The sequence below is a fragment of the Oncorhynchus mykiss genome, chromosome 10, assembly GCF_057628025.1.
Source record: "Oncorhynchus mykiss isolate SJ-2025 chromosome 10, ASM5762802v1, whole genome shotgun sequence".
Lineage (NCBI taxonomy): Eukaryota > Metazoa > Chordata > Actinopteri > Salmoniformes > Salmonidae > Oncorhynchus > Oncorhynchus mykiss.
Genome location: NC_143031.1, coordinates 66874785 through 66898796, shown reverse-complemented (window position 1 = coordinate 66898796; position 24012 = coordinate 66874785). Strand labels below are relative to the sequence as shown.

Sequence of the window (24012 nt, the reverse complement as noted above, 5' to 3'; positions counted from 1 at the left end):
CAACCTTCCAACAAGACAACAACCCTAAGCACACAGCCAAGACAACGCAGGTGTGGCTACGGGACAAGTCTCTGAATGTCCTTGAGTGGCCCAGTCAGATGCCGAACTTGAACCCGATCTACCATCGCTGGAGAGACCTGAAAATAGCTTTAGAGGATCTGCAGAGAAGAATGGGAGAAACTCCCCAAATACTGGGGTGCCAAGCTTGTAATGTCATACCCAAGAAAAAATAAAATCAAATTGTATTTGTCACATACACATGGTTAGCAGATGATAATGTGAGTGTAGCGAAAAGCGTGTGCTTCCAGTTCCGACAGTGTAGTAATGTAATATCGAACAAGTAATCTAACAATTACACAACAACTACCTTATACACACACATGTAAAGGGATGGAATAAGAATATGTACATATGAATACATGGGTGAGCGATGGCCGAGCGGCATAGGGAAGACGCAATAGATGGTACAAAATACAGCACATGAGATGAGTAATGTAAGATATGTAAACATTATTAAAGTGGTATTATTTAAAGTGACTAGTGATCCATTTATTAAAGTGGCAAAGGATTTCAAGTCTGTATGCAGGATGGCAGCCTCTCCGTGTTAGTGATGGCTGTTTAACAGTCTGATGGCCTTGAGATAGAAGCTGTTTTTTAGTCTCTCGGTCCCAGCTTTAATGCACCTGTACTGACCTCGCCTTCTGGATGGTAGCGGGGTGAACAGGCAGTGATTCGGGTGGTTGTTGCCCTTGATTATCTTTTTGGCCTTCCTGTGACATCGGGTGGTGTAGGTGTCCTGGAGGGCAGGTAGTTTGCCCCCGGTGATGTGTTGTGCGGACCGCACCACCCTCTGGAGAGCCCTGCGATTGACGGCGGTGCAGTTTCCGTACTAGGCGGTGATGCAGCCTGACAGGATGCTCTCAATTGTGCATCTGTAAAAGTTTGTGAAGGTTTTAGGTGACAAGTCAAATGTCTTGTCACCTCCTCCCTGTAGGCTGTCTTGTAGTTGTTGGTAACAAGCCCACTGCTGTTGTGTCGCCTGAAAACTTGATGATTGACTTGGAGGTGTGTATGGCCATGCAGTCATGGGTGAACAGAGAGTACAGGAGTGGTCTGAGCATGCACCCTTGTGGGGCCCCAGTGTTGAGGATCAGCGAAGAGGATAAATTTCCTACCCTCACCACCTGGGGGTGGCCTGTCAGGAAGTCCAGGACCCAATTGCACAGGGTGAGGTTGAGATCCAGGGCCTCAAGCTTAATGATGAGCTTGGAGGTACTATGGTGTTGAACGCTGAGCTGTAGTCAATGAACAGCTTTCTTACATAGGTATTCCTCTTGTCCAGATGGGATAGGGCAGTGTGCAGTGTGATGGCGATTGCGTCGTCTGTGGATCTGTTGGGGCGGTATGCAAACTGAAGTGGGTCTAGTGTGGCAGGTAAGTTGGAGGTGATATCATCATTGACTAGTCTCTCAAAGCACTTAATGATGACAGAAGTGAGTGTTACGGGGCAATAGTAATTTAGTTCAGTTATCTTTGCCTTCTTTGGTACAGGAACAATGGTGAAGCATGTGGGAACAGCAGACTGGGATAGGGAGCGATTGAATATGTCTCTAAATACACCAGCCAGCTGGTCTGCGCATGCTCTGAGGACGTGACTAGGGAAAGCAGGCAAAGAAGGTGTTTAGTTTGTCTGGAAGCAAGACATCGGTGTCCTTGACAAGGTTGGTTTTCTTTTTGTAGTCCGTAATTGCCTGTAGACCCTGCCACATATGTCCTGTGCCTGAGCCATTGAATTGCAACTCAACTTTGTTCCTATATCGACATTTCGCTTGTTTGATTGCCTTGCAGAGGGATTAACCTCTCTGGGATATGTGGGACGGTAGCGTCCCACCTAGCCAACATCCAGTGAAAATGCAGAGCGCCAAATTCAAATAAATTACTATAAAAATTTAACTTTGATGAAATCACACATTCAATATACCATATTAAGGCAACACTTGCTGTAAATCCAGCCAACGTGTCAGATTTCAAAAATGCTTTATGGCGAAAGCAAACAATGCTATTATTTGAGGATAGCAGTAAACAAAGAGAGAAAATCATATTTCAACCCTGCAGGCGTGACACAAAACGCAGAAATAAAAATATAATTCATGCCTTACCTTTGACGAGCATCTTGTTCGATTAATTCCGTCGATGTTTATCCAAAATTTGGCGCGTTTGATCCAGAAAAACACCGGATTCAACTTGTGCAACGTGACTACAAAATATCTCAAAAGTTACCTGTAAGCATTGTCCAAACATTACAAACTACTTTTGTAATACAACTTTATGTATTTTTTAACGTAAATAATCGATAACATTGAAGATGGGATGAACGGCGTTCAATACAGGATGATAACAATGTGTAGCGAGCATTTCTGGTCATGCGCCTCTATCTAACAGTACACTTCAAGTTACCCTCGTTCTGGATGGCCGTACTTCTTCATTACACAAAGGAAAAACCTCAACCAATTTCTAAAGACTGTTGACATCCAGTGGAAGCTTTGGGAACTGCAAGCCCCTGCCTTATAATTCTAGATTACCAATGAAACCCATTGAAAAGAGAGTGACCTCAAAATATATTCCTGGATGGTTTGTCCTCTGGGTTTCGCCTGCCAAATAAGTGATGTTATACTCACATACATCATTCAAACACTTTTAGAAACTTCAGACTGTTTTCTATCCAAATCTACTAATAATATGCATATCCTGGCTTCTGAGCCAGAGTAGCAGGCCGTTTACTTTGGACACGCTTTTCATCCAGATGTGAAAATACTGCCCCATATCCCAAAGACGTTTTTTAAATGTTTTTTTTATTTTTTATTTGACCCCTTTTTCTCCCCAATTTCGTGGTATCCAATTGTTGTAGTAGCTACTATCTTGTTTCATCGCTACAACTCCCGTACGGGCTCGGGAGAGACGAAGGTTGAAAGTCATGCGTCCTCCGATACACAACCCAACCAAGCCGCACTGCTTCTTACTAATCTATTGTGTTATATTCTCATACATTCAATTCACATTTCCACATACTTAAAAAGGTGTTTCCTTTCAAATGGTACCAAGAATATGCACACCCTTGCTTCAGGGCCTGAGCTACAGGCAGTTAGATTTTAGGCTAAAATTTAATGTTTTAAAAATGTATACCAGGGTCCAATGTGGCTCAGATGGTAGACCATGGCCCTTGCAAGGCCAGGGTTGTGGGTTTGATTCCCACGGGGGACCAGTATGAAAAAATGAAAATCTATGTGCTTACTACTGTAAATCACTCAGGATAAGAGTGTCTGATGAATAAATGAAAATACAATAAAAACTATACTGTACCTCCTCCAATGAGATGTGCTAGACTCTGTTTATTCACACTTACATGCACAGAGGATGCAGATCAATCACAAGCAACCTCTCTCACTCTTTGCATATCAAATCAAATCAAATGTATTTATATAGCCCTTCGTACATCAGCTGATATCTCAAAGTGCTGTACAGAAACCCAGCCTAAAACCCCAAACAGCAAGCATGGCAGGTGTAGAAGCACGGTGGCTAGGACAGAAGCCAACCCAGACAGGATGACCACATCAGTGACTCAACTCTCTCAGGTGACGCACCCCTCCCAGGGACGGTATGAGAGAGCCCCAGTAAGCCAGTGACTCAGCCCCTGTAATAGGGTTAGAGGCAAAGAATCCCAGTGGAAAGAGGGGAACCGGCCAGGCAGAGACAGCAAGGGCGGTTCGTTGCTCCAGAGCCTTTCTGTTCACCTTCCCACTCCTGGGCCAGACTACACTCAATCATATGACCCACTGAAGAGATGAGTCTTCAGTAAAGACTTAAAGGTTGAGCCCGAGTTTGCGTCTCTGACATGGGTAGGCAGACCGTTCCTTAAACATGGAGCTCTATAGGAGAATGCCCTGCCTCCAGCTGTTTGCTTAGAAATTCTAGGGACAATTAGGAGGCTTGCGTCTTGTGACCGTAGCGTACGCATAGCATGCACATAGCATGCACAAACTGGTCAATCACAAGCGTCCCTGCTTAGAGCCCGCAGTTAGATGCTGGTGGGGAGAGGCTATACGGACACGCCTGCAGGCGAGTGTAGAAACGAATGGATTCGGTCCTGATAAACCCTTGCTGCCCTTCCCAGCTAGTTTATGCTGTCTAGCTGGCAACAGCATGGTGCTCGTTGAAACTTGCACAAGAACGCGATGTTTATTTTTCGATGAGGGAGAAATAACTTGTAGTATTGATCACCATCTGGATTTGGTCACCATCTCCAAATTGTTCCATACCACTTGATTTTATTTTTAGTAGGAAAGCAGCCTTCATGAAAAATAACTTGTAATATTGGTAGTAACCATCTGTTGTCACCGTGATACAGTCTACACTGCTCAATGTGGAGAGTTTGCGCTGCAAGCCAACAACACTACAACACTTGGCAGTGTCATTTGCTCCCACTGGCAGCACTAAGAAAAGGGAAGTAGCTAGATAGTGTAGCCAACATCAGGCCAGGGTGACAGCTAAAGAACATTTATTGTAGTGATTTTCACCGACAATGTACAACTACGACATTGACTTCAAACGTAAAAATGTTGTAACGCGATGAAGATGGCGCTGCAGTGGATAGCTGCCGTCTTATGGGCTCCTGGCCATTTTGTGTCTTTTTTTTACACTGATCTTAACTTATGTTTTACATGATATTTCCACCCTCATTTCCTATGACCAAAAAAACAGATTCTGGACATCAAAACAGCGATCACTAACCTTGATTTGGATTAAGATTTTGATTTCAACGAGTCAGAAGCTCTGGACGTACTGCTCCATCTGGACCAGGCCCGTCAAGACCAAATGGCAGCTTCAGGTAAGGTTAAGGGGGAGGTTCATGTCTCTTTGTTATCAGCTGGTGCGCGATCTCAAATGTTAAGGAAGTATTGAGATTTTGGAATACCACATGATAAGCTGCAGACCATACTATTTATCAAGAGAGTTATCCTTGATAACACTCCTAGTGGCCGGGGATTTTAAAGCAGGGAAACTGAAATCCGTTTTAGGAGGCAACAAAACTCTAGATCACCATTACTCCACACACAAAAACTCATACAAAGCTCTCCCTAGCCCTCCATTTGGCAAATCTGACCATAACTCTATCCTCCCGATTTCTGCTTACAAGCAAAATTCAAACAGGAAGTACCAGTGACGCTCAACACAGAAGTGATCTAATGAAGCCAATGCTAAGCTACAGGACTGTTTTGCTACTGGACTGGAATATGTTCCGTGATTCATCTGATAGCATTGAGGAGTTTAACACATCAGTCACGAGCTTCATTAATAAATGCATTGCATCGTCCCCACGGTGACAGTACGTACATATCCCAACCAGAAGTCATGGATTATAGGCAACATCCACACTGAGCTAAAGGCTAGAGCTGCTGCTTTCAAGGTAGTGGGACACTAATCTGGACACTTATAAGAAATCCCACTATGACCTCCAACGATCCATAAAAAAAGTCAAAACAGGACTAAGATTAAAACCTAGTATGCCGGCTCTGATGCTCAACGGATGTGGCAGGGCGTGCAAACTTTCACAGATTACAAAACAAAACCCAGCCGCAAGCTTCCCAGTGACATGAGCCTACCAGACGAGCTAAATGCCTTCTATGCTCGCTTCGAGGAAAGCAACACTGAACCATGGATGAGAGCTCCCGCTGTTCCGGATGATTGTTTGATCTCATTGCTCATAGCCGATGTGAGTAAGGCCTTTAACTACACTGTTTATATTCGGCCATATTCCCCAACATCTTTCCATGGTTGAATGCGGAGGTTCGCACTTTCAGTTCTACACATGATTTCTGGTTAGGATAGGTTTTAATAGTCACAGTGGGTACAACATCTCCAATGCACTTCCTTATAAACTCACTCACCGAGTCAGTGTATAAATGGATGTTATTCTCTGAGGCTTCCCGGAACATTTCCCAGTCCGCGTGATCAAAACAATCTTGAAGCATGGTCAGGCCAGAGTTGAATGGTTCTAGTCACGGGAACATTCTGTTTGAGTTTCTGCCTATAGGACGGTAGGAGCAAGATGGAGCAAGGGAGGGCAGGGGAGGGCCTTGTATGGATTGCGGAAGTTAGAGTAGCAGTGATCAAGTGTATTGCCAACGCAGGTGCTACAGTCAATGTGTTGGTAGAATTTAGGTAGCCTTGTTCTCAAATTAGCTTTGTTAAAATCCCCAGCTACAATAAATTCAGCCTCAGAAAATATATTTTCCAGTTTACATAGAGTCCAGTGAAGTAACTATTTCTCTCTCTCTACGTCTCTCTCTACGTCTCTCTCTGCGTCTCACTCACTCACTCACTCACTCACTCACTCACTGTGCGCGCCTGGCAAATGAGTGAATGTTGGTGATCCTTGACTTGCCCTTGACCTATACACACAACTCTCCCACTGTTTATTCCTCAAGATCATGTCTTGAAAACAAACACAGATAAATTCTGGAGTGCTACATGCCTCCCCCTGTCCTCCTACCGTCTCCTCCAGCACAGAGCGCTCTCTTTCTTTCCTGCCTGACTTCCCCCCCTCTCTCTCCCCCTTCTCCTTATGTGAGACAGGACAGAGAGCGGACAGCTTCTAAAAATAGCAGCCTGGGTAGAGGCATGTTCTGGCCCTCTCCATTCATACACTTTGGCTTTTTTGCGCATATAACAAAACTAAAAGATGAAGCTTTTCTAAGAAGTTAAAATGAGGTCCTGACAGTTCTCAGGAGGGCTTTAGTTTAGAGACTGTTTGCTGGTATACCAGTTCACCAAGGCTGCACATTAAACCATTATCATGGATTGAAAAGCAAGTGGAATAACAATTCCATAGCTACTGTATAACCAAAATGTATTCATTTATGCTCTTACTCTTTTTATAAGTTGAATTGACCATAATAGCCAAAGAAAATGCGATACTGGTATTAAAACAGAATCTCTTTTCAAGTAGTCAGCAGCCAAAACACCTCTTATTGATAGGGGACTGTTTCAGCCTCACTCTAAACACTGTTGACGTGACAACCATGGAAGCCTAGACATGCACTAAGGAGCTTGTTATATATAATTAACGTAGTGAAAGGAGGAAAAAACAAGCATTTTCAATTATCAGATGACATTCCTTCTCCTACATCTGTCCCCCCTCTCTCTCTGTCCCCCCTCTCTCTGTACCCCCCTTCTCTCTGTCCCCCCTCTCTCTCTGTACCCCCCTCTCTCTGTACCCCCCCTTCTCTCTCTGTACCCCCCTCTCTGTACCCCCCTCTCTCTCTGTACCCCCCCTTCTCTCTCTGTGGACCCCCCCTTCTCTCTCTGTACCCCCCCTTCTCTCTCTCTGCCCCCCCCTCTCTGTACCCCCCCTTCTCTCTGTACCCCCCCCCCTTCTCTCTGTACCTCCCCTTCTCTCTGTCCCCCCCTCTCTCTGTACTCTCCCCTCTCTGACTCCCCCTCTCTCTCTGTCCCCGCCTCTCTCTCTGTACCCCCCTTTTCTCTGTCCCCTCCTTCTCTCTGTCCCCCAATTCTCTCTGCACCCCCTCTCTCTCTATCCCCCCCTCTCTCTCTGTCCCCCCTTCTCTCTTTACTCCCCCTTCTCTCTTTACTCCCCCTTCTCTCTGTCCCCTCCTTCTCTCTGTCCCCCCTTCACTCTGTCCCCCCCTTCTCTCTGTACTCCACCTTCTCTCTCTGTACTCCCCCTTCTCTCTCTGTCCCCCCTTCACTCTGTCCCCCCCTTCTCTCTGTCCCCCCCTTCTCTCTGTACCCCCCCTTCTCTCTCTGTACTCCCCCTTCTCTCTCTGTACTCCCCCTTCTCTCTGCACCGCCCCTTCTCTCTGCACCCCCCTTCTCTCTGCACCCCCCCTTCTCTCTGCACTCCCCATTCTCTATGTCCCTCCCTTCTCTTTCTGTACTCCCCCTTCTCTATGTCCCCCCCTTCTCTCTGTCCCCCCTTCACTCTGTCCCCCCTTCTCTCTGTCCCCCCCTTCTCTCTGTCCCCCCCTTCTCTCTGTACTCCCCCTTCTCTCTCTGTACCCCCTCTCTCTATCCCCCCCTCTCTCTCTGTCCCCCCTTCTCTCTTTACTCCCCCTTCTCTCTTTACTCCCCCTTCTCTCTTTACTCCCCCTTCTCTCTGTCCCCTCCTCTCTGTCCCCCCTTCACTCTGTTCCCCCCTTCTCTCTGTCCCCCCCTTCTCTCTGTACCTCCCCTTCTCTCTGTACCCCCTTCTCTGTCCCCCCCTCTCTCTGTACTCTCCCCTCTCTGACTCCCCCTCTCTCTCTGTCCCCTCCTTCTCTCTGTCCCCCCTTCTCTCTGTACTCCCCCTTCTCTCTCTGTACTCCCCCTTCTCTCTGCACCCCCCCTTCTCTCTGCACCCCCCCCCCTTCTCTCTGCACTCCCCCTTCTCTCTGTCCCCCCCTTCTCTTTCTGTACTCCCCCTTCTCTCTCTGTACTCCCCATTCTCTCTGTACTCCCCCTTCTCTCTCTGTACTCCCCCTTCTCTCTGTACTCCCCCTTCTCTCTGTCCCCCATTCTCTCTGTGTACTCCCCCTTCTCTCTCTGTACTCCCCCTTCTCTCTGTACTCCCCCTTCTCTCTGTCCCCCCCTTCTCTCTCTGTACTCCCATTCTCTCTGTCCCCCCCTTCTCTCTCCGTACTCCACATTCTCTCTCTGTACTCACCCTTCTCTCTCTGTACTCATTCTTCTCTCTCTGTACTCCCCCTTCTTTCTCTGTACTCATCCTTCTCTCTCTGTACTCCCCCTTCTCTGTGTACTCCCCCTTCTCTCTGTCCCCCCCTTCTCTCTGTCCCCCCCTTCTCTCTGTCCCCCCCATTCTCTCTGTCCCCCCCTTCTTTCTGTACTCCCCCTTCTCTCTCTGTATTCCCCTTCTCTCTCTGTCCACCCCTTCTCTCCCTGTACTCCCCACTCCCCCTTCTCTCTCTGTACTCCCCCTTCTCTCTCTGTCCACCCCTTCTCTCTCTGTACTCCCCATTCTCTCTGTCCACCCCTTCTCTCTCTGTACTCCCCCTTCTCTCTCTGTCCACCCCTTCTCTCTCTGTACTCCCCTTTCTCTCTCTGTCCACCCCTTCTCTCTCTGTACTCCCCATTCTCTCTCTGTCCACCCCTTCTCTCTCTGTACTCCCCATTCTCTCTGTCCACCCCTTCTCTCTCTGTACTCCCCTTTCTCTCTCTGTCCACCCCTTCTCTCTCTGTACTCCCCATTCTCTCTGTCCACCCCTTCTCTCTCTGTACTCCCCCTTCTCTCTCTGTACTCCCCATTCTCTCTGTCCACCCCTTCTCTATGTTCACCCCTTCTCTCTGCCCACCCCTTCTCTCTCACTCCCACTTCTCTCTCACTCCCACTTGTCTCTCACCTCCACTTCTCTTTCACAACCCCTTCTCTCTGTTCCCCACTTCTCTCTCACCCCCACTTCTCTCTCACCCCCACTTCTCTCTCACTCCCACTTCTCTCTTACTCCCACTTCTCTCTCACCCCCACTTCTCTCTCACCCCCACTTCTCTCTCACCCCCACTTCTCTCTCACCCCCACTTCTCTCTGTCCACACATTCTCTCTGTCCCCCACTTCTCTCTCACCCCCACTTCTCTCTCACCCCCACTTCTCTCTCACCCCCACTTTTCTCTCACCCCCACTTCTCTCCCTGCCTCCATCCACCCACCCACCCATCCATCCAAGCCTCTTCCATTCTCTCTGCTGCTCTCAGTCATCTAAAAATACATCTTCGTTTCCTTTTCTCCCTCTCGTTAATTGAAGCACAACATACTCCTGATTAGCCAGGAGTGAGGAAGCGGGCGTGCTAAGGCTGACTTAGCGTTGGCAATAAGGACATGACAGGCCCATGAAAGATGCAGGTAGAATAAATTACATTATTCAGCCTGCAATGCCTCCTACTTTACTGTGCACTTTACGTCAGTGGCTGAATAAGGCCACACTTAGGCTGCATCTGAAATAGGGCTGGTCAAAAGTAGTGCACTATATAGGGAATATGCGCGCCATTTGGGACACAGCCTCACTCTAGCTAGTGCTGTGGTAGACTGGAGCATCACACTTCACTGGCTGGCTGGCTGGCTGGCTGGCTGTAAACAAGTCTATAGTTGCGTTAGACAGTATTTTGACCAATCAGATCAGTTCTAAAAAAGATCTGACGTGAGAACATCTGATTTGATTGGTCAAAAGACCAATTAGTGGGAAAAATATCCGAATTGGGCTGCCTGTCTAAACACAGCCAAAGAAGCTGAATAAAAGGCCTCACTTCGGCCTAGGATTAATCTAGCACTGCAGTTAGCTGTGAAAGCCTGCAGCGATTGTGTTGTCATGAGAAGGAAGAAAAAGTTAGATTTTTGAGTTAGAATCGTGTTTCGTGACATTGCTCTCCAAACGGTAATAGTAAAAAAGTATAATCAGGCAAACCTATAATATTAGATAGTGGTGCAGTTAACTGGAGATGTGGAGTTAGAGACCAGCAGTTGTTTTTCTGTTATGTGAAAGAAGACCAAGGTTGAATTCCCGAATTTGGAACCGTGTTCTCTGGCATCGCTGGTTGTAAGAAATGGTAATAAATCTCTGCTGATGTCGAGAATGTTGTGAGCCATTTAGCGTGTTCATATGCAGTCTGTGAATATCGAAACCATCTTGAACGGAGTAAAAAAAAAAAAGCCTGACTGTTTCGGCTCAAAGCCATTTAGAAGAGCACTGTGAATGTTCTGGTTTTCACATGTAGATGGAAATGTACATTCAGAAATGTCAATTCATGAATTGTGATCATTCCTTCAACGTCGTCAAGCTATTATACCAGATGAACACGTCACCAGCAACCCATCACCTTGTTTGTGCATTCTGCTTTCTTTGAATGAGTCACAGATTTACAAAGCAGAAGCGTCCCACCGTTATTCTTAGCGTTGGTGTTGATGATGCCATACGAAAACCTAATTAGATTTCACAATTAAGGTCCCATCTTTCAACTCTTAACTGTGTGGAACAGCCGGAGGAAGGCTCTATGCATATTCACTAGACCTCATCACATAACAGTAGCCTAATTTGGGATGGAAGATCATTTTTAGTGTTTCTGCACAGTCCGACTGCAATGGACTCCACCTCAAACACTCCCATTGTATCTTACCTGTGTTATAGTGCTTGGTGCAGTATCTCAGATCCGTCTCATCCTTCATTATGAACTGTGGGAGGGTCAACCCATCAGCTACCTGGACTGGTCCATTCTCCTGCCACTCAAAGATCAGGTCGTTCATTGTGTAGCCAACTAGAAAAGAAGAGAGGCGGGACATGCAATCAGATAATATAGCCTCGGCCCGGGTTACTGTACAGTAAAAGCACTGTGTGTGTCAACAGCTGACGTAAAAAAAGCCTTTATAAATACATATTCAATTGATGATTTCTACATTTCATATCTCCACCTAGACCAGATTTATGGGAAGATCAAAATATCATGGATACCCTTCGTGTTATATGCTGTATCATACAATATCAATAGTATAGATTACACTGCATCAAGGATAAGTTGTTCCTTTCAATAGATCAACCAGGAATCAATGTTGTTAATGTCCCACTGTCGTTTGTGCTAAAGGAATAAGCAGGGGCAGACTTCATGGGCCAACCCACTATTTAGTATGCCAACCCACTATTTAGTATACCAATCCACTATTTAGTATACCAACCCACTATTTAGTATACCAATCCACTATTTAGTATACCAACCCACTATTTAGTATACCAATCCACTATTTAGTATACCAACCCACTATTTAGTATGCCAACCCACTATTTAGTATACCAACCCACTATTTAGTATACCAATCCACTATTTAGTATACCAACCCACTATTTAGTATACCAATCCACTATTTAGTATACCAACCCACTATTTAGTATACCAACCCACTATTTAGTATGCCAACCCACTATTTAGTATACCAATCCACTATTTAGTATACCAACCCACTATTTAGTATGCCAACCCACTATTTAGTATACCAACCCACTATTTAGTATACCAATCCACTATTTAGTATACCAACCCACTATTTAGTATACCAATCCACTATTTAGTATACCAACCCACTATTTAGTATACCAACCCACTATTTAGTATGCCAACCCACTATTTAGTATACCAATCCACTATTTAGTATACCAACCCACTATTTAGTATGCCAACCCACTATTTAGTATGCCAACCCACTATTTAGTATGCCAACCCACTATTTAGTATGCCAACCCACTATTTAGTATACCAACCCACTATTTAGTATACCAATCCACTATTTAGTATACCAACCCACTATTTAGTATACCAATCCACTATTTAGTATACCAACCCACTATTTAGTATACCAACCCACTATTTAGTATGCCAACCCACTATTTAGTATACCAATCCACTATTTAGTATACCAACCCACTATTTAGTATGCCAACCCACTATTTAGTATGCCAACCCACTATTTAGTATACCAATCCACTATTTAGTATACCAATCCACTATTTAGTATACCAACCCACTATTTAGTATACCAACCCACTATTTAGTATACCAACCCACTATTTAGTATGCCAATCCACAACAACCTTGGATTATAATGGTTTATCCATAAAAAATGATTTCCCAGGATGGAATGTGTGACTGAGGCCTTACAGACAATGGAGTGACTGACGTGAAAGGAGGAGGGATGGAATGTGTGACTGAGACCTTACAGATAATGGAGTGACTGACATGAAATGAGGGATGGAACGTGTGACTGAGGCCTTACAGATAATGGAGTGACTGACGTGAAAGGAGGAGGGATGGAACGTGTGACTGAGGCCTTACAGATAATGGAGTGACTGACGTGAAAGGAGGAGGGATGGAATGGGTGACTGAGCCCTTACAGATAATGGAGTGACTGACGTGAAAGGAGGAGGGATGGAAAGTACTCTAATGTGATCAGATGAACAAAACAGGTCTGATTCTAAAGCCATGTTGACTCTACGATAATATCTCAGGAACTGCATGTAAAACTGGGACCTTGAAATGGGGGGAAAAAAAGGAATCTATTTGTTTATTCCTCGGAATAAGGTCCCAGTTAACTGAGTACTAGTCATGCTAATTGTCACGGTCGTCCTCCTCTTCGTCTGAAGAGGAGAGGCGAGAAGGATCAGAGGACCAATATGCGGCGTGGTAAGTGTCCATGGTAAAATCTTTAATAAAGAAAGACTGAACACTATACAAACGAGTAACAAAAACAATAAACCAAATTCGACCGTGAAGCTACAAAATGAGACCTGTGCTGACACAAGCCACTAACATAGACAGATCACCCACAAACAAACAGTGCAACCCAGGCTACCTAAGTATGATTCTCAATCAGAGACAACTAATGACACCTGCCTCTGATTGAGAACCATACTAGGCCGAAAACATAGAAATGCCCCAAAACATAGAAAAACAAACATAGACTGCCCACCCAACTCACGCCCTGACCATACTAAATAAATACAATACAAAGGAAATAAAGGTCAGAACGTGACACTAATGACCTCTTTCCATTTGAAGCATTAACATCTCCTATGGTGTCCATCAGCTAGCTTGTCACGTTCAGACCTTTATTTCCTTTGTTTTGTATTTATTTAGTATGGTCAGGGCGTGAGTTGGGGTGGGCAGTCTATGTTTGTTTTTCTATGATTTTGGGGATTTCTATGTTTCGGCCTAGTATGGTTCTCAATCAGGCAGGTGTCACTAGTTGTCTGATTGAGAATCATACTTAGGTAGCCTGGGTTTCACTGTTTGTTTGTGGGTGATTGTCTATGTTAGTTGCTTGTGCCAGCACAGTTCTCATTATAGCTTCACGGTCGTTATTCGTTTATTGTTTTGTATAGTGTTTTGTATAGTTTGTATTCAGTGTTCAGTGCTTTCTTTAATTAAAAACTTCATCATGAACACAGAACGCTGTCCGTTCCTTACGACAATCGTGTTGTAATAGATACTATCTTGTCTCATCGCTACAACTTCCGTACGGGCTCGGGAGAGACGAAGGTTGAAAGTCATGCGTCATCCGAATTCACAACCCAACCAAGCCGCACTGCTTCTTAACACAGCGCGCATCCAACCCGGAAGCCAGCCGCACCAATGCGCCGGAGGAAACACCGTGCACCTGGCCACCATGGTTAGCGCACACTGCGCCCACGCCCAGCCCGCCACAGGGGTCGCTGGTGCGCGATGAGACAAGGACACCCCTACCGACCAAGCCCTCCCTAACCCGGGCCAATTGTGCGTCGCCCCACGGACCTCCCGGTCGCGGCCGGTTACGACAGAGCCTGGGCGCAAACCCAGGGACTCTGATGGCACAGCTGGCGCTGCAGTACAGCGCCCTTAACCACTGCGCCAACCGGGAGGCCCTGGAAAATATATATTTGAACGTAAGGACACTGAAAGATACCGACAAGAGTTAAATAATCAAGGGAAATGATATGAAATATCTGCAGCTGGATATAGAAGCATCTTGAATACATCTCCACCCCGCATGTAGGCTATTTATCTTTAACCCGACGTATCCCATGATGCAGTTCACCAGCCCAGGGGACTAGGCAGTGCAGACATTTCGGTTAATATTGGGAGATGAAATTAGTCAAAGCAGCCTCCGCAGTATGAGTCAATGTACTGTAGTCACAACATGACTCAGAGCGTCCTCTGCTCCTACATTCCTATTGGTTCGCACTAATGGCTGATTTTCGAATGCCAGTTTACGTCTTAGGTGGTGGATGAGGTGCGTTTCCCCCTATGTAAAGCACTTGGAGCATCTGGAAAAGCTCTATACACTGTCCAATAAATGATGACATTATTAGGCTAAATACTGGCCATGCATACACTCTAAAGATGCTACAGTATCCCAACAGACCGACCATCATCACCATTCATTCTAATTGATAAGATTTCATAAATGACATGAAATAACCCATGCCTATCTATTTCCCTCCATTCCAGACACCGAGCATCGACCCATCAACGTCATTCCCTTTTCACATTTGAACTCACATTTCAAATGGCTAAAGCCAGCCAGAAGGGCCTCACCAACTGTGGTACATAAAATAATGAAATAACCCCGGGGCCGTACAAACGAAGACAAATGACCTCCCCAAGCATTAAACAGTACAGCGCCATGGTAACTATCCCCCCGGGCCGCAACTGCACTGGAAAGGACAGGGTGTGTAAAAATGTAGAACAACAATTAATGATGGAGCTCCATGTAATTATAGCGTCTCTGTGTCCATTTTGTACTTCCTTCCACATGTTAGAGAGGTGTAGAGGGGGGAGGAGAGGGAGGACGGGGAGGAGACGGGAAAGTTAGAGGAGACCGAGGGAGGGGGGTGGGGGGGGGTCATTTAGCATGGTCATTACTATTAATATAAATGAATCCACCCTCTGCCGCCCCTCTGAGCATATTTAATTTGTAGGTAATGGAGGGAGACATAAAGGAGGGTTTCCTACTCGCTACCGGACATTGATTCACTTCCCACTCACTGCAGTGTCTTCCACATCTGACCATTTATGCTAACCTCTGCCTATACCCAAGTCAAATTATACGCTTTCCTCAACACACTACCTTGCTTATAAAAAAATAGAGCAACTTCAAGTTCAGGCCAAGTTATAGCACATCATACAGATTGTTAATACATCATTCATATGATATCATATGTGCTCCCTCTGTATTCCTTCAATATATTCCTCAAGTCATTGACTCCAATTCCTGCTGATTGGAGTGTTTCTACATGATCTTCTGTGGGTTAACGTGCTTGGCCTATCTGATCCAAGCCGTTCAGCGGCTGGCTGAGCAGAGCAGGCTTTAGTTTCGTGGGGTACAGTGTGTGTACAGTGTGTCCATGCCACTGCTGCTAGCTCTGTGGGAGTAAAGTGTTATCTTGTGACTGGCGTTATCACAGTCATGTTTTGACTAGAGAGAGCGAGGGGAGTACTACATAGATGTCCTGGCTAAAAGCCTCTGCAGCTGCGACACAGCAGCAATCGGCATGAATTATTTTGCGACACACTCGGGCCCCTGTGCAAATGTACAGTGGGGCAAAAAAGTATTTAGTCAGCCACCAATTGTGCAAGTTCTCCCACTTAAAAAGATGAGAGAGGCCTGTCATTTTCATCATAGGTAAACTTCAACTATGACAGACAAAATGAGAAACAAAATTCCAGAAAATCACACTGTAGGATTTTTTGTGAATTTATTTGCAAATTATGGTGGAAAATAAGTATTTGGTCACCTACAAGCAAGCAAGATTTCTGGCTCTCACAGACCTGTAACTTCTTCTTTAAGAGGCTCCTCTGTCCTCCACTCGTTACCTGAATTAATGGCACCTGTTTGAACTTGTTACCAGTATAAAAGACACCTGTCCACAACCTCAAACAGTCACACTCCAAACTCCACTATGGCCAAGACCAAAGAGCTGTCAAAGGACGCCAGAAACAAAATTGTAGACCTGCGCCAGGCTGGGAAGACTGAATCTGCAATAGGTAAGCAGCTTGGTTTGAAGAAATCAACTGTGGGAGCAATTATTAGGAAATGGAAGACAAACAAGACCACTGATAATCTCCCTCGATCTGGGGCACCACGCAAGATCTCACCCCGTGGGGTCAAAATGATCACAAGAACGGTGAGCAAAAATCCCAGAACCACACGGGGGGACCTAGTGAATGGCCTGCAGAGAGCTGAGACTAAAGTAACAAAGCCTACCATCAGTAACACACTACGCCGCCAGGGACTCAAATCCTGCAGTGCCAGACGTGTCCCCCTGCTTAAGCCAGTACATGTCCAGGCCCGTCTGAAGTTTGCTAGAGAGCATTTGGATGATCCAGAAGAAGATTGGGAGAATGTCATATGGTCAGATGAAACCAAAATATAACTTTTTGGTAAAAACTAAACTTGTCGTGTTTGGAGGACAAAGAATGCTGAGTTGCATCCAAAGAACACCATACCTACTGTGAAGCATGGGGGTGGAAACATCATGCTTTGGGGCTGTTTTTCTGCAAAGGGACCAGGACGACTGATCTGTGTAAAGGAAAGAATGAATGGGGCCATGTATCGTGAGATTTTGAGTGAAAACCTCCTTCCATCAGCACGGGCATTGAAGATGAAACGTGGCTGGGTCTTTCAGCATGACAATGATCCCAAACACACCGCCCGGGCAACGAAGGAGTGGCTTCGTAAGAAGCATTTCAAGGTCCTGGAGTGGCCTTGTCATGTACTGTCATGTTGTGTCTTGTCTCTGTCCTTTCCCTTCACCCTGTCTCCCTCTGCTGGTCGTTATTAGGTTACCTTTTCTCCCCCGCTTTCCCCCAGCTGTTCCTTGTCTCCTCCTAACTACCCATTCACCCCGTTTCCCACCTGTTCCCTTTTTCCCTCTGATTAGGTCCCTATATCTCTCTCTGTTTCTGCTCCTGTCTTTGTCGGATTCTTGTTTGTTGTGTTTCATGCCTGAACCAGACTGTCGTCATGTTTGCTGTAACCGTGTCTTGTCCTGTCGGAATCTGCCGGTCCGTCTGAGCCTACCTATGTTTGGTAATTAAAGAAGCTCTGTTTAAGTTAATTCGCTTTTGGGTCCTCATTCACGCACCGTAACAGAAGAATCCGACCAAGAATGGACCCAGCGACTTCGGATCCTCTCCACTCAGCCGTCGGGATCCAGGGAGCGATGCTAGGCAGACACGAGCAGGAAGTGTCTGCTGCTCGACATGCCGTTGAGACCCTGGCCACCCAAGTCTCCAACCTCACAGAACAGGTTCACCATCTCCGCCTCGATCCACCGGCCACTTCCAGGGCTTTCGAATCTCCGGAGCCCAGAATCAATAACCCGCCGTGTTACTCTGGGGAGCCCACTGAATGCCGCTCGTTCCTCACCCAGTGTGATATTGTGTTTTCTCTCCAGCCCAACACTTACTCCAGGAGCACTGCTCGTGTCGCCTACGTCATATCTCTCCTTATTGGACGGGCTCGTGAGTGGGGCACGGCAATCTGGGAGGCAAGGGCTGAGTGTACTAACCAGTATCAGGACTTTAAGGAGGAGATGATACGGGTTTTTGATCGATCTGTTTTTGGGGAGGAGGCTTCCAGGGCCCTGTCTTCCCTATGTCAAGGCAATCGATCCATAACAGACTACTCTATTGAGTTTCGCACTCTTGCTGTCTCCAGTGGCTGGAACGAGCCGGCCTTGCTCGCTCGTCTTCTGGAGGGTCTCCGCGCAGAGGTAAAGGATGAGATTCTCTCCCGGGAGGTTCCTTCCAGCGTGGATTCCTTGATTGAACTCGCTATTCGCATTGAGCGACGGGTTGATCTTCGTCACCGAGCTCGTGGAAAGGAGCTCGCGCTCTCCGTCGCCCCCCTCTCCGCATCACTACCATCTTCCTCTGCCGGCTCGGGTGCTGAGCCCATGCAGCTGGGAGGTATCCGCATCTCGACTAAGGAGAGGGAACGGAGAATCACCAACCGCCTCTGTCTCTATTGCGGTTCCGCTGGTCATTTTGTCACTTCATGTCCAGTAAAAGGCCAGAGCTCGTCAGTAAGCGGAGGGCTACTGGTGAGCGCTACTACTCCTGTCTCTCCTTCAAGATCCTGCACTACCTTGTCGGTCCATCTACGCTGGACCGGTTCGTCAGCTTCCTGCAGTGCCTTAATAGACTCTGGGGCGGAGGGCTGTTTTATGGACGAGACCTGGGCTCGGGAACATGACATTCCTCTCAGACAGTTAAAGGAGCCCACGGCCTTGTTCGCCCTGGATGGTAGTCCTCTCCCCAGGATTCAGCGTGAGACGCTACCTTTAACCCTCACTGTTTCTGGTAATCATAGTGAAACCATTTCTTTTTTAATTTTTCGTTCACCTTTTACACCTGTTGTTTTGGGCCATCCCTGGCTAGTTTGTCATAATCCTTCCATTAATTGGTCTAGTAATTCTATCCTCTCCTGGAACGTCTCTTGTCATGTGAAATGTTTAATGTCTGCTATCCCTCCTGTTTCCTCTGTCTCTTCTTCACAGGAGGAGCCTGGTGATTTGACAGGGGTGCCGGAGGAATATCACGATCTGCGCACGGTGTTCAGTCGGTCCAGGGCCACCTCTCTTCCTCCACACCGGTCGTATGATTGTAGTATTGATCTCCTTCCGGGAACCACCCCCCCCCCGGGGTAGACTATACTCTCTGTCGGCTCCCGAACGTAAGGCTCTCGAAGATTATGTCTGTAGCTCTTGACGCCGGTACCATAGTCCCCTCCTCCTCTCCCGCCGGAGCGGGGGTTTTTTTTGTCAAGAAGAAGGACGGGTCTCTGCGCCCCTGCATAGATTATCGAGGGCTGAATGACATAACAGTGAAGAATCGTTATCCGCTTCCTCTTATGTCTTCAGCCTTCGAGATCCTGCAGGGAGCCAGGTTTTTCACTAAGTTGGACCTTCGTAACGCTTACCATCTCGTGCGCATCAGGGAGGGGGACGAGTGGAAGACGGCGTTTAACACTCCGTTAGGGCACTTTGAATACCGGGTTCTTCCTTTCGGCCTCGCTAACGCTCCAGCTGTCTTTCAGGCATTAGTCAATGATGTCCTGAGAGACATGCTGAACATCTTTGTTTTCGTTTACCTTGACGATATCCTGATTTTTTCACCGTCACTCCAGATTCATGTTCAGCACGTTCGACGTGTCCTCCAGCGCCTTTTAGAGAATTGTCTTTTTGTGAAGGCTGAGAAGTGCACTTTTCATGCCTCCTCCGTCACATTTCTCGGTTCTGTTATTTCCGCTGAAGGCATTAAGATGGATCCCGCTAAGGTCCAAGCTGTCATTGATTGGCCCGCCCCTAAGTCACGCGTCGAGCTGCAGCGCTTTCTCGGCTTCGCGAACTTCTATCGTCGTTTCATCCGTAATTTCGGTCAGGTGGCAGCTCCTCTCACAGCCCTTACTTCTGTCAAGACGTGCTTTAAGTGGTCCGTTTCCGCCCAGGGAGCTTTTGATCTCCTCAAGAATCGTTTTACATCCGCTCCTATCCTTGTTACACCTGACGTCTCTAGACAGTTCGTTGTCGAGGTTGACGCGTCAGAGGTGGGCGTGGGAGCCATTCTTTCTCAGCGCTCCCTCTCTGACGACAAGGTCCACCCATGCGCGTATTTTTCTCATCGCCTGTCGCCGTCGGAACGTAACTATGATGTGGGTAACCGCGAACTGCTCGCCATCCGGTTAGCCCTAGGCGAATGGCGACAGTGGTTGGAGGGGGCGACCGTTCCTTTTGTCGTTTGGACTGACCATAGGAACCTTGAGTACATCCGTTCTGCCAAACGACTTAATGCGCGTCAGGCGCGTTGGGCGCTGTTTTTCGCTCGTTTCGAGTTCGTGATTTCTTATCGTCCGGGCTCTAAGAACACCAAGCCTGATGCTTTGTCTCGTCTCTTCAGTTCTTCAGTAGCCTCCACTGACCCCGAGGGGATTCTCCCTGAGGGGCGTGTTGTCGGGTTGACTGTCTGGGGAATTGAGAGGCAGGTAAAACAAGCGCTCACTCACACTCCGTCGCCGCGCGCTTGTCCTAGGAACCTTCTTTTCGTTCCCGTTCCTACTCGTCTGGCCGTTCTTCAGTGGGCTCACTCTGCCAAGTTAGCCGGCCACCCTGGCGTTCGGGGTACGCTTGCTTCCATTCGCCAGCGTTTTTGGTGGCCCACCCGGGAGCATGACACGCGTCGTTTCGTGGCTGCTTGTTCGGTCTGCGCGCAGACTAAGTCCGGTAACTCTCCTCCTGCCGGCCGTCTCAGGCCGCTTCCTATTCCCTCTCGACCGTGGTCTCACATCGCCTTAGATTTTGTCTCCGGACTGCCTTCGTCAGCGGGGAAGACTGTTATTCTTACGGTTGTCGATAGGTTCTCTAAGGCGGCTCATTTCATTCCCCTTGCTAAGCTTCCTTCTGCTAAAGAGACGGCACAAATCATCATCGAGAATGTTTCAGAATTCATGGCCTTCCGTCAGACGTCGTTTCGGACAGAGGTCCGCAATTCACGTCTCAATTTTGGAGGGAGTTTTGCCGTTTGATTGGGGCTTCCGTCAGTCTCTCTTCCGGCTTTCACCCCCAGTCTAACGGTCAAGCAGAACGGGCCAATCAGACTATTGGTCGCATCTTACGCAGTCTTTCTTTTCGCAACCCTGCGTCTTGGTCAGAACAGCTCCCCTGGGCAGAATACGCCCACAACTCGCTTCCTTCGTCTGCGACCGGGCTATCTCCTTTTCAGAGTAGCCTCGGGTACCAGCCTCCGCTGTTCTCATCTCAGTTCGCCGAGTCCAGCGTCCCCTCCGCTCAGGCTTTTGTCCAACGTTGCGAGCGCACCTGGAAGAGGGTCAGGTCTGCACTTTGCCGTTATAGGACGCAGACTGTGAGGGCTGCTAATAAGCGTAGAACTAAGAGTCCTAGATATTGTCGCGGTCAGAGAGTTTGGCTCTCCACTCAGAACCTTCCCCTTAAGACGGCTTCTCGCAAGTTGACCCCGCGGTTCATTGGTCCGTTCCGTATTTCTCGGGTCATTAATCCTGTCGCAGTTCGACTTCTTCTTCCGCGATACCTTCGTCGCGTCCACCCGGTCTTCCATGTCTCCTGCATCAAGCCCGTCCTTCGCGCCCCCGCTCGTCTTCCCCCCCCCCCCCATCCTTGTCGAGGGCGCACCCATCTACAGGGTCCGTAGAATTTTGGACATGCGTCCTCGGGGCCGTGGTCACCAGTACCTCGTAGATTGGGAGGGGTACGGTCCTGAGGAGAGGAGTTGGGTTCCCTCTCGGGACGTGCTGGACCGTGCGCTGATCGAGGATTTCCTCCGTTGCCGCCAGGTTTCCTCCTCGAGTGCGCCAGGAGGCGCTCGGTGAGTGGGGGGGTACTGTCATGTACTGTCATGTTGTGTCTTGTCTCTGTCCTTTCCCTTCACCCTGTCTCCCTCTGCTGGTCGTTGTTAGGTTACCTTTTCTCCCCCTCTTTCCCCCAGCTGTGCCTTGTCTCCTCCTAACTACCCATTCACCCCGTTTCCCACCTGTTCCCTTTTTCCCTCTGATTAGGTCCCTATATCTCTCTCTGTTTCTGCTCCTGTCTTTGTCGGATTCTTGTTTGTTGTGTTTCATGCCTGAACCAGACTGTCGTCATGTTTGCTGTAACCGTGTCTTGTCCTGTCGGAATCTGCCGGTCCGTCTGAGCCTACCTATGTTTGGTAATTAAAGAAGCTCTGTTTAAGTTAATTCGCTTTTGGGTCCTCATTCACGCACCGTAACAGGCCTAGCCAGTCTCCAGATCTCAACCCCATAGAAAATCTTTGGAGGGAGTTGAAAGTCCGTGTTGCCCAGCAACAGCCTCAAAACATCACTGCTCTAGAGGAGATCTGCATGGAGGAATGGGTCAAAATACCAGCAACAGTGTGTAAAAACCTTGTGAAGACTTACAGAAAATGTTTGACCTCTGTCATTGCCAACAAAGGGTATATAACAAAGTATTGAGATAAACTTTTGTTATTGACCAAATACTTATTTTCCACCATAATTTGCAAATAAATTCATAAAAAATCCTACAATGTGATTTTCTGGATTTTTTTTCTCATTTTTGTCTGTCATAGTTGAAGTGTACCTTATGATGAAAATTACAGGCCTCTCTCATCTTTTTAAGTGGGAGAACTTGCACAATTGGTGGCTGACTAAATACTTTTTTGCCCCACTGTAAGTATTTGCCAATTTGCTACGTATTTTAGTGGACAGCGGACACATCCAGTGCTGTGTCTCCTCAAGTCCACACATCTTTAACAAGGTAACGGAGCACTTCCTTTACTCCATGTGGTAAATGCTAATAGGGGAGTGTGCTGTAGGGAGATGGGGAACGCATAGCGATTGATGGTCCACAGGGATTGATTTCTGCTGTGTAGGAACCCCACTCACAAACTGAAGCGGCTCATCTTGATGGATGGAGTGATTGGGTCTTGAAATGCTCCTTATATGCACATATTCAGCTGGCACTTGATATGCTTATACATGTCCTCCCTTATTAGAAGTGCAGACTTTTGCATATCTAAATATATGTTAATAACCCTCCACTAACAGCCAATAACCAATAACGACTGGTCTACTGGCCTGTATGAGTCCATTCCACAAGGCCATAGAGACAGTCCAGGCAGGAAGAGACCCTAGAGTATTAGGTCAGCGGTGTGTGTGTGTGTGTGTGTGTGTGTTTGTTAGAATGTGTGTGTGTGTGTGTGTGTGTGTAAGCGAGAGCCTACATTCGTGCATCTGTGTGGTCACAAGAGGACATACCACCCACACTGGCATGACAAGGCAATATTATCCTACCCAGGTAAACCCATGCCCACGCTCTCTCAGCCACAAATCTGATGAGATTATTTTACCAGTGACCTCATTATTTATTGGAACTATAAAAAGCTCCCTACTGCCCGTCAGATGAAAAATTCAATCTGAACATCTTACGTAACAGGCTTTTGCCATTTTATTCCACATATCCACGATGGATACTGCAGTCACAGGGCTGTAATGGGTGGATAGCATACTAAATACTGCTATACTGCAGTACTACTCCAGTAATACTATAGTGCTGTACTCACAGCTCTCTAGCTGCATGATACACGTCTGCACGTCCATGGGGAAGTTCTTCAGGTCCATCGGACAGGAGAGGGTTAATGTCAATCTGGAAAACAGACAATAGAAAATAAAAACATTTGAGTATACATCCCAACTATAAGGCATAGGTATCGTTTGACTTGAAAGGGGCTACACATTAGGCATTCATACCTACTTTGCATATTCATCAGCATTATCACGTGCCTTATGAATGTGTTAAGTATGGGTTATGAATGTGTTAAGTATGGGTTATGAATGTGATAAGTATGGGTTATGAATGTGTTAAGTATGGGTTATGAATGTGTTAATTATGGGTTATGAATGTGTTAAGTATGGGT

The 24012-nt window shown here is 47.0% G+C and overlaps 1 protein-coding gene across 1 annotated transcript in view; it reads right to left on the bottom strand.

Annotated features, from left to right (window-relative positions):
• LOC110533186 (glycine receptor subunit alpha-3) overlaps positions 1 to 24012 on the bottom strand; it is a 116676-nt gene that overhangs the window by 25118 nt on the left and 67546 nt on the right. The window contains exons 5-6 of the mRNA XM_090187590.1: positions 23659 to 23741; positions 11179 to 11316 (exon numbers count right to left, since the gene is read on the bottom strand). Of these exons, the coding sequence (XP_090043716.1) occupies positions 11179 to 11316; positions 23659 to 23741 (221 nt within the window). The remainder of the gene's footprint in view (positions 1 to 11178; positions 11317 to 23658; positions 23742 to 24012) is intronic.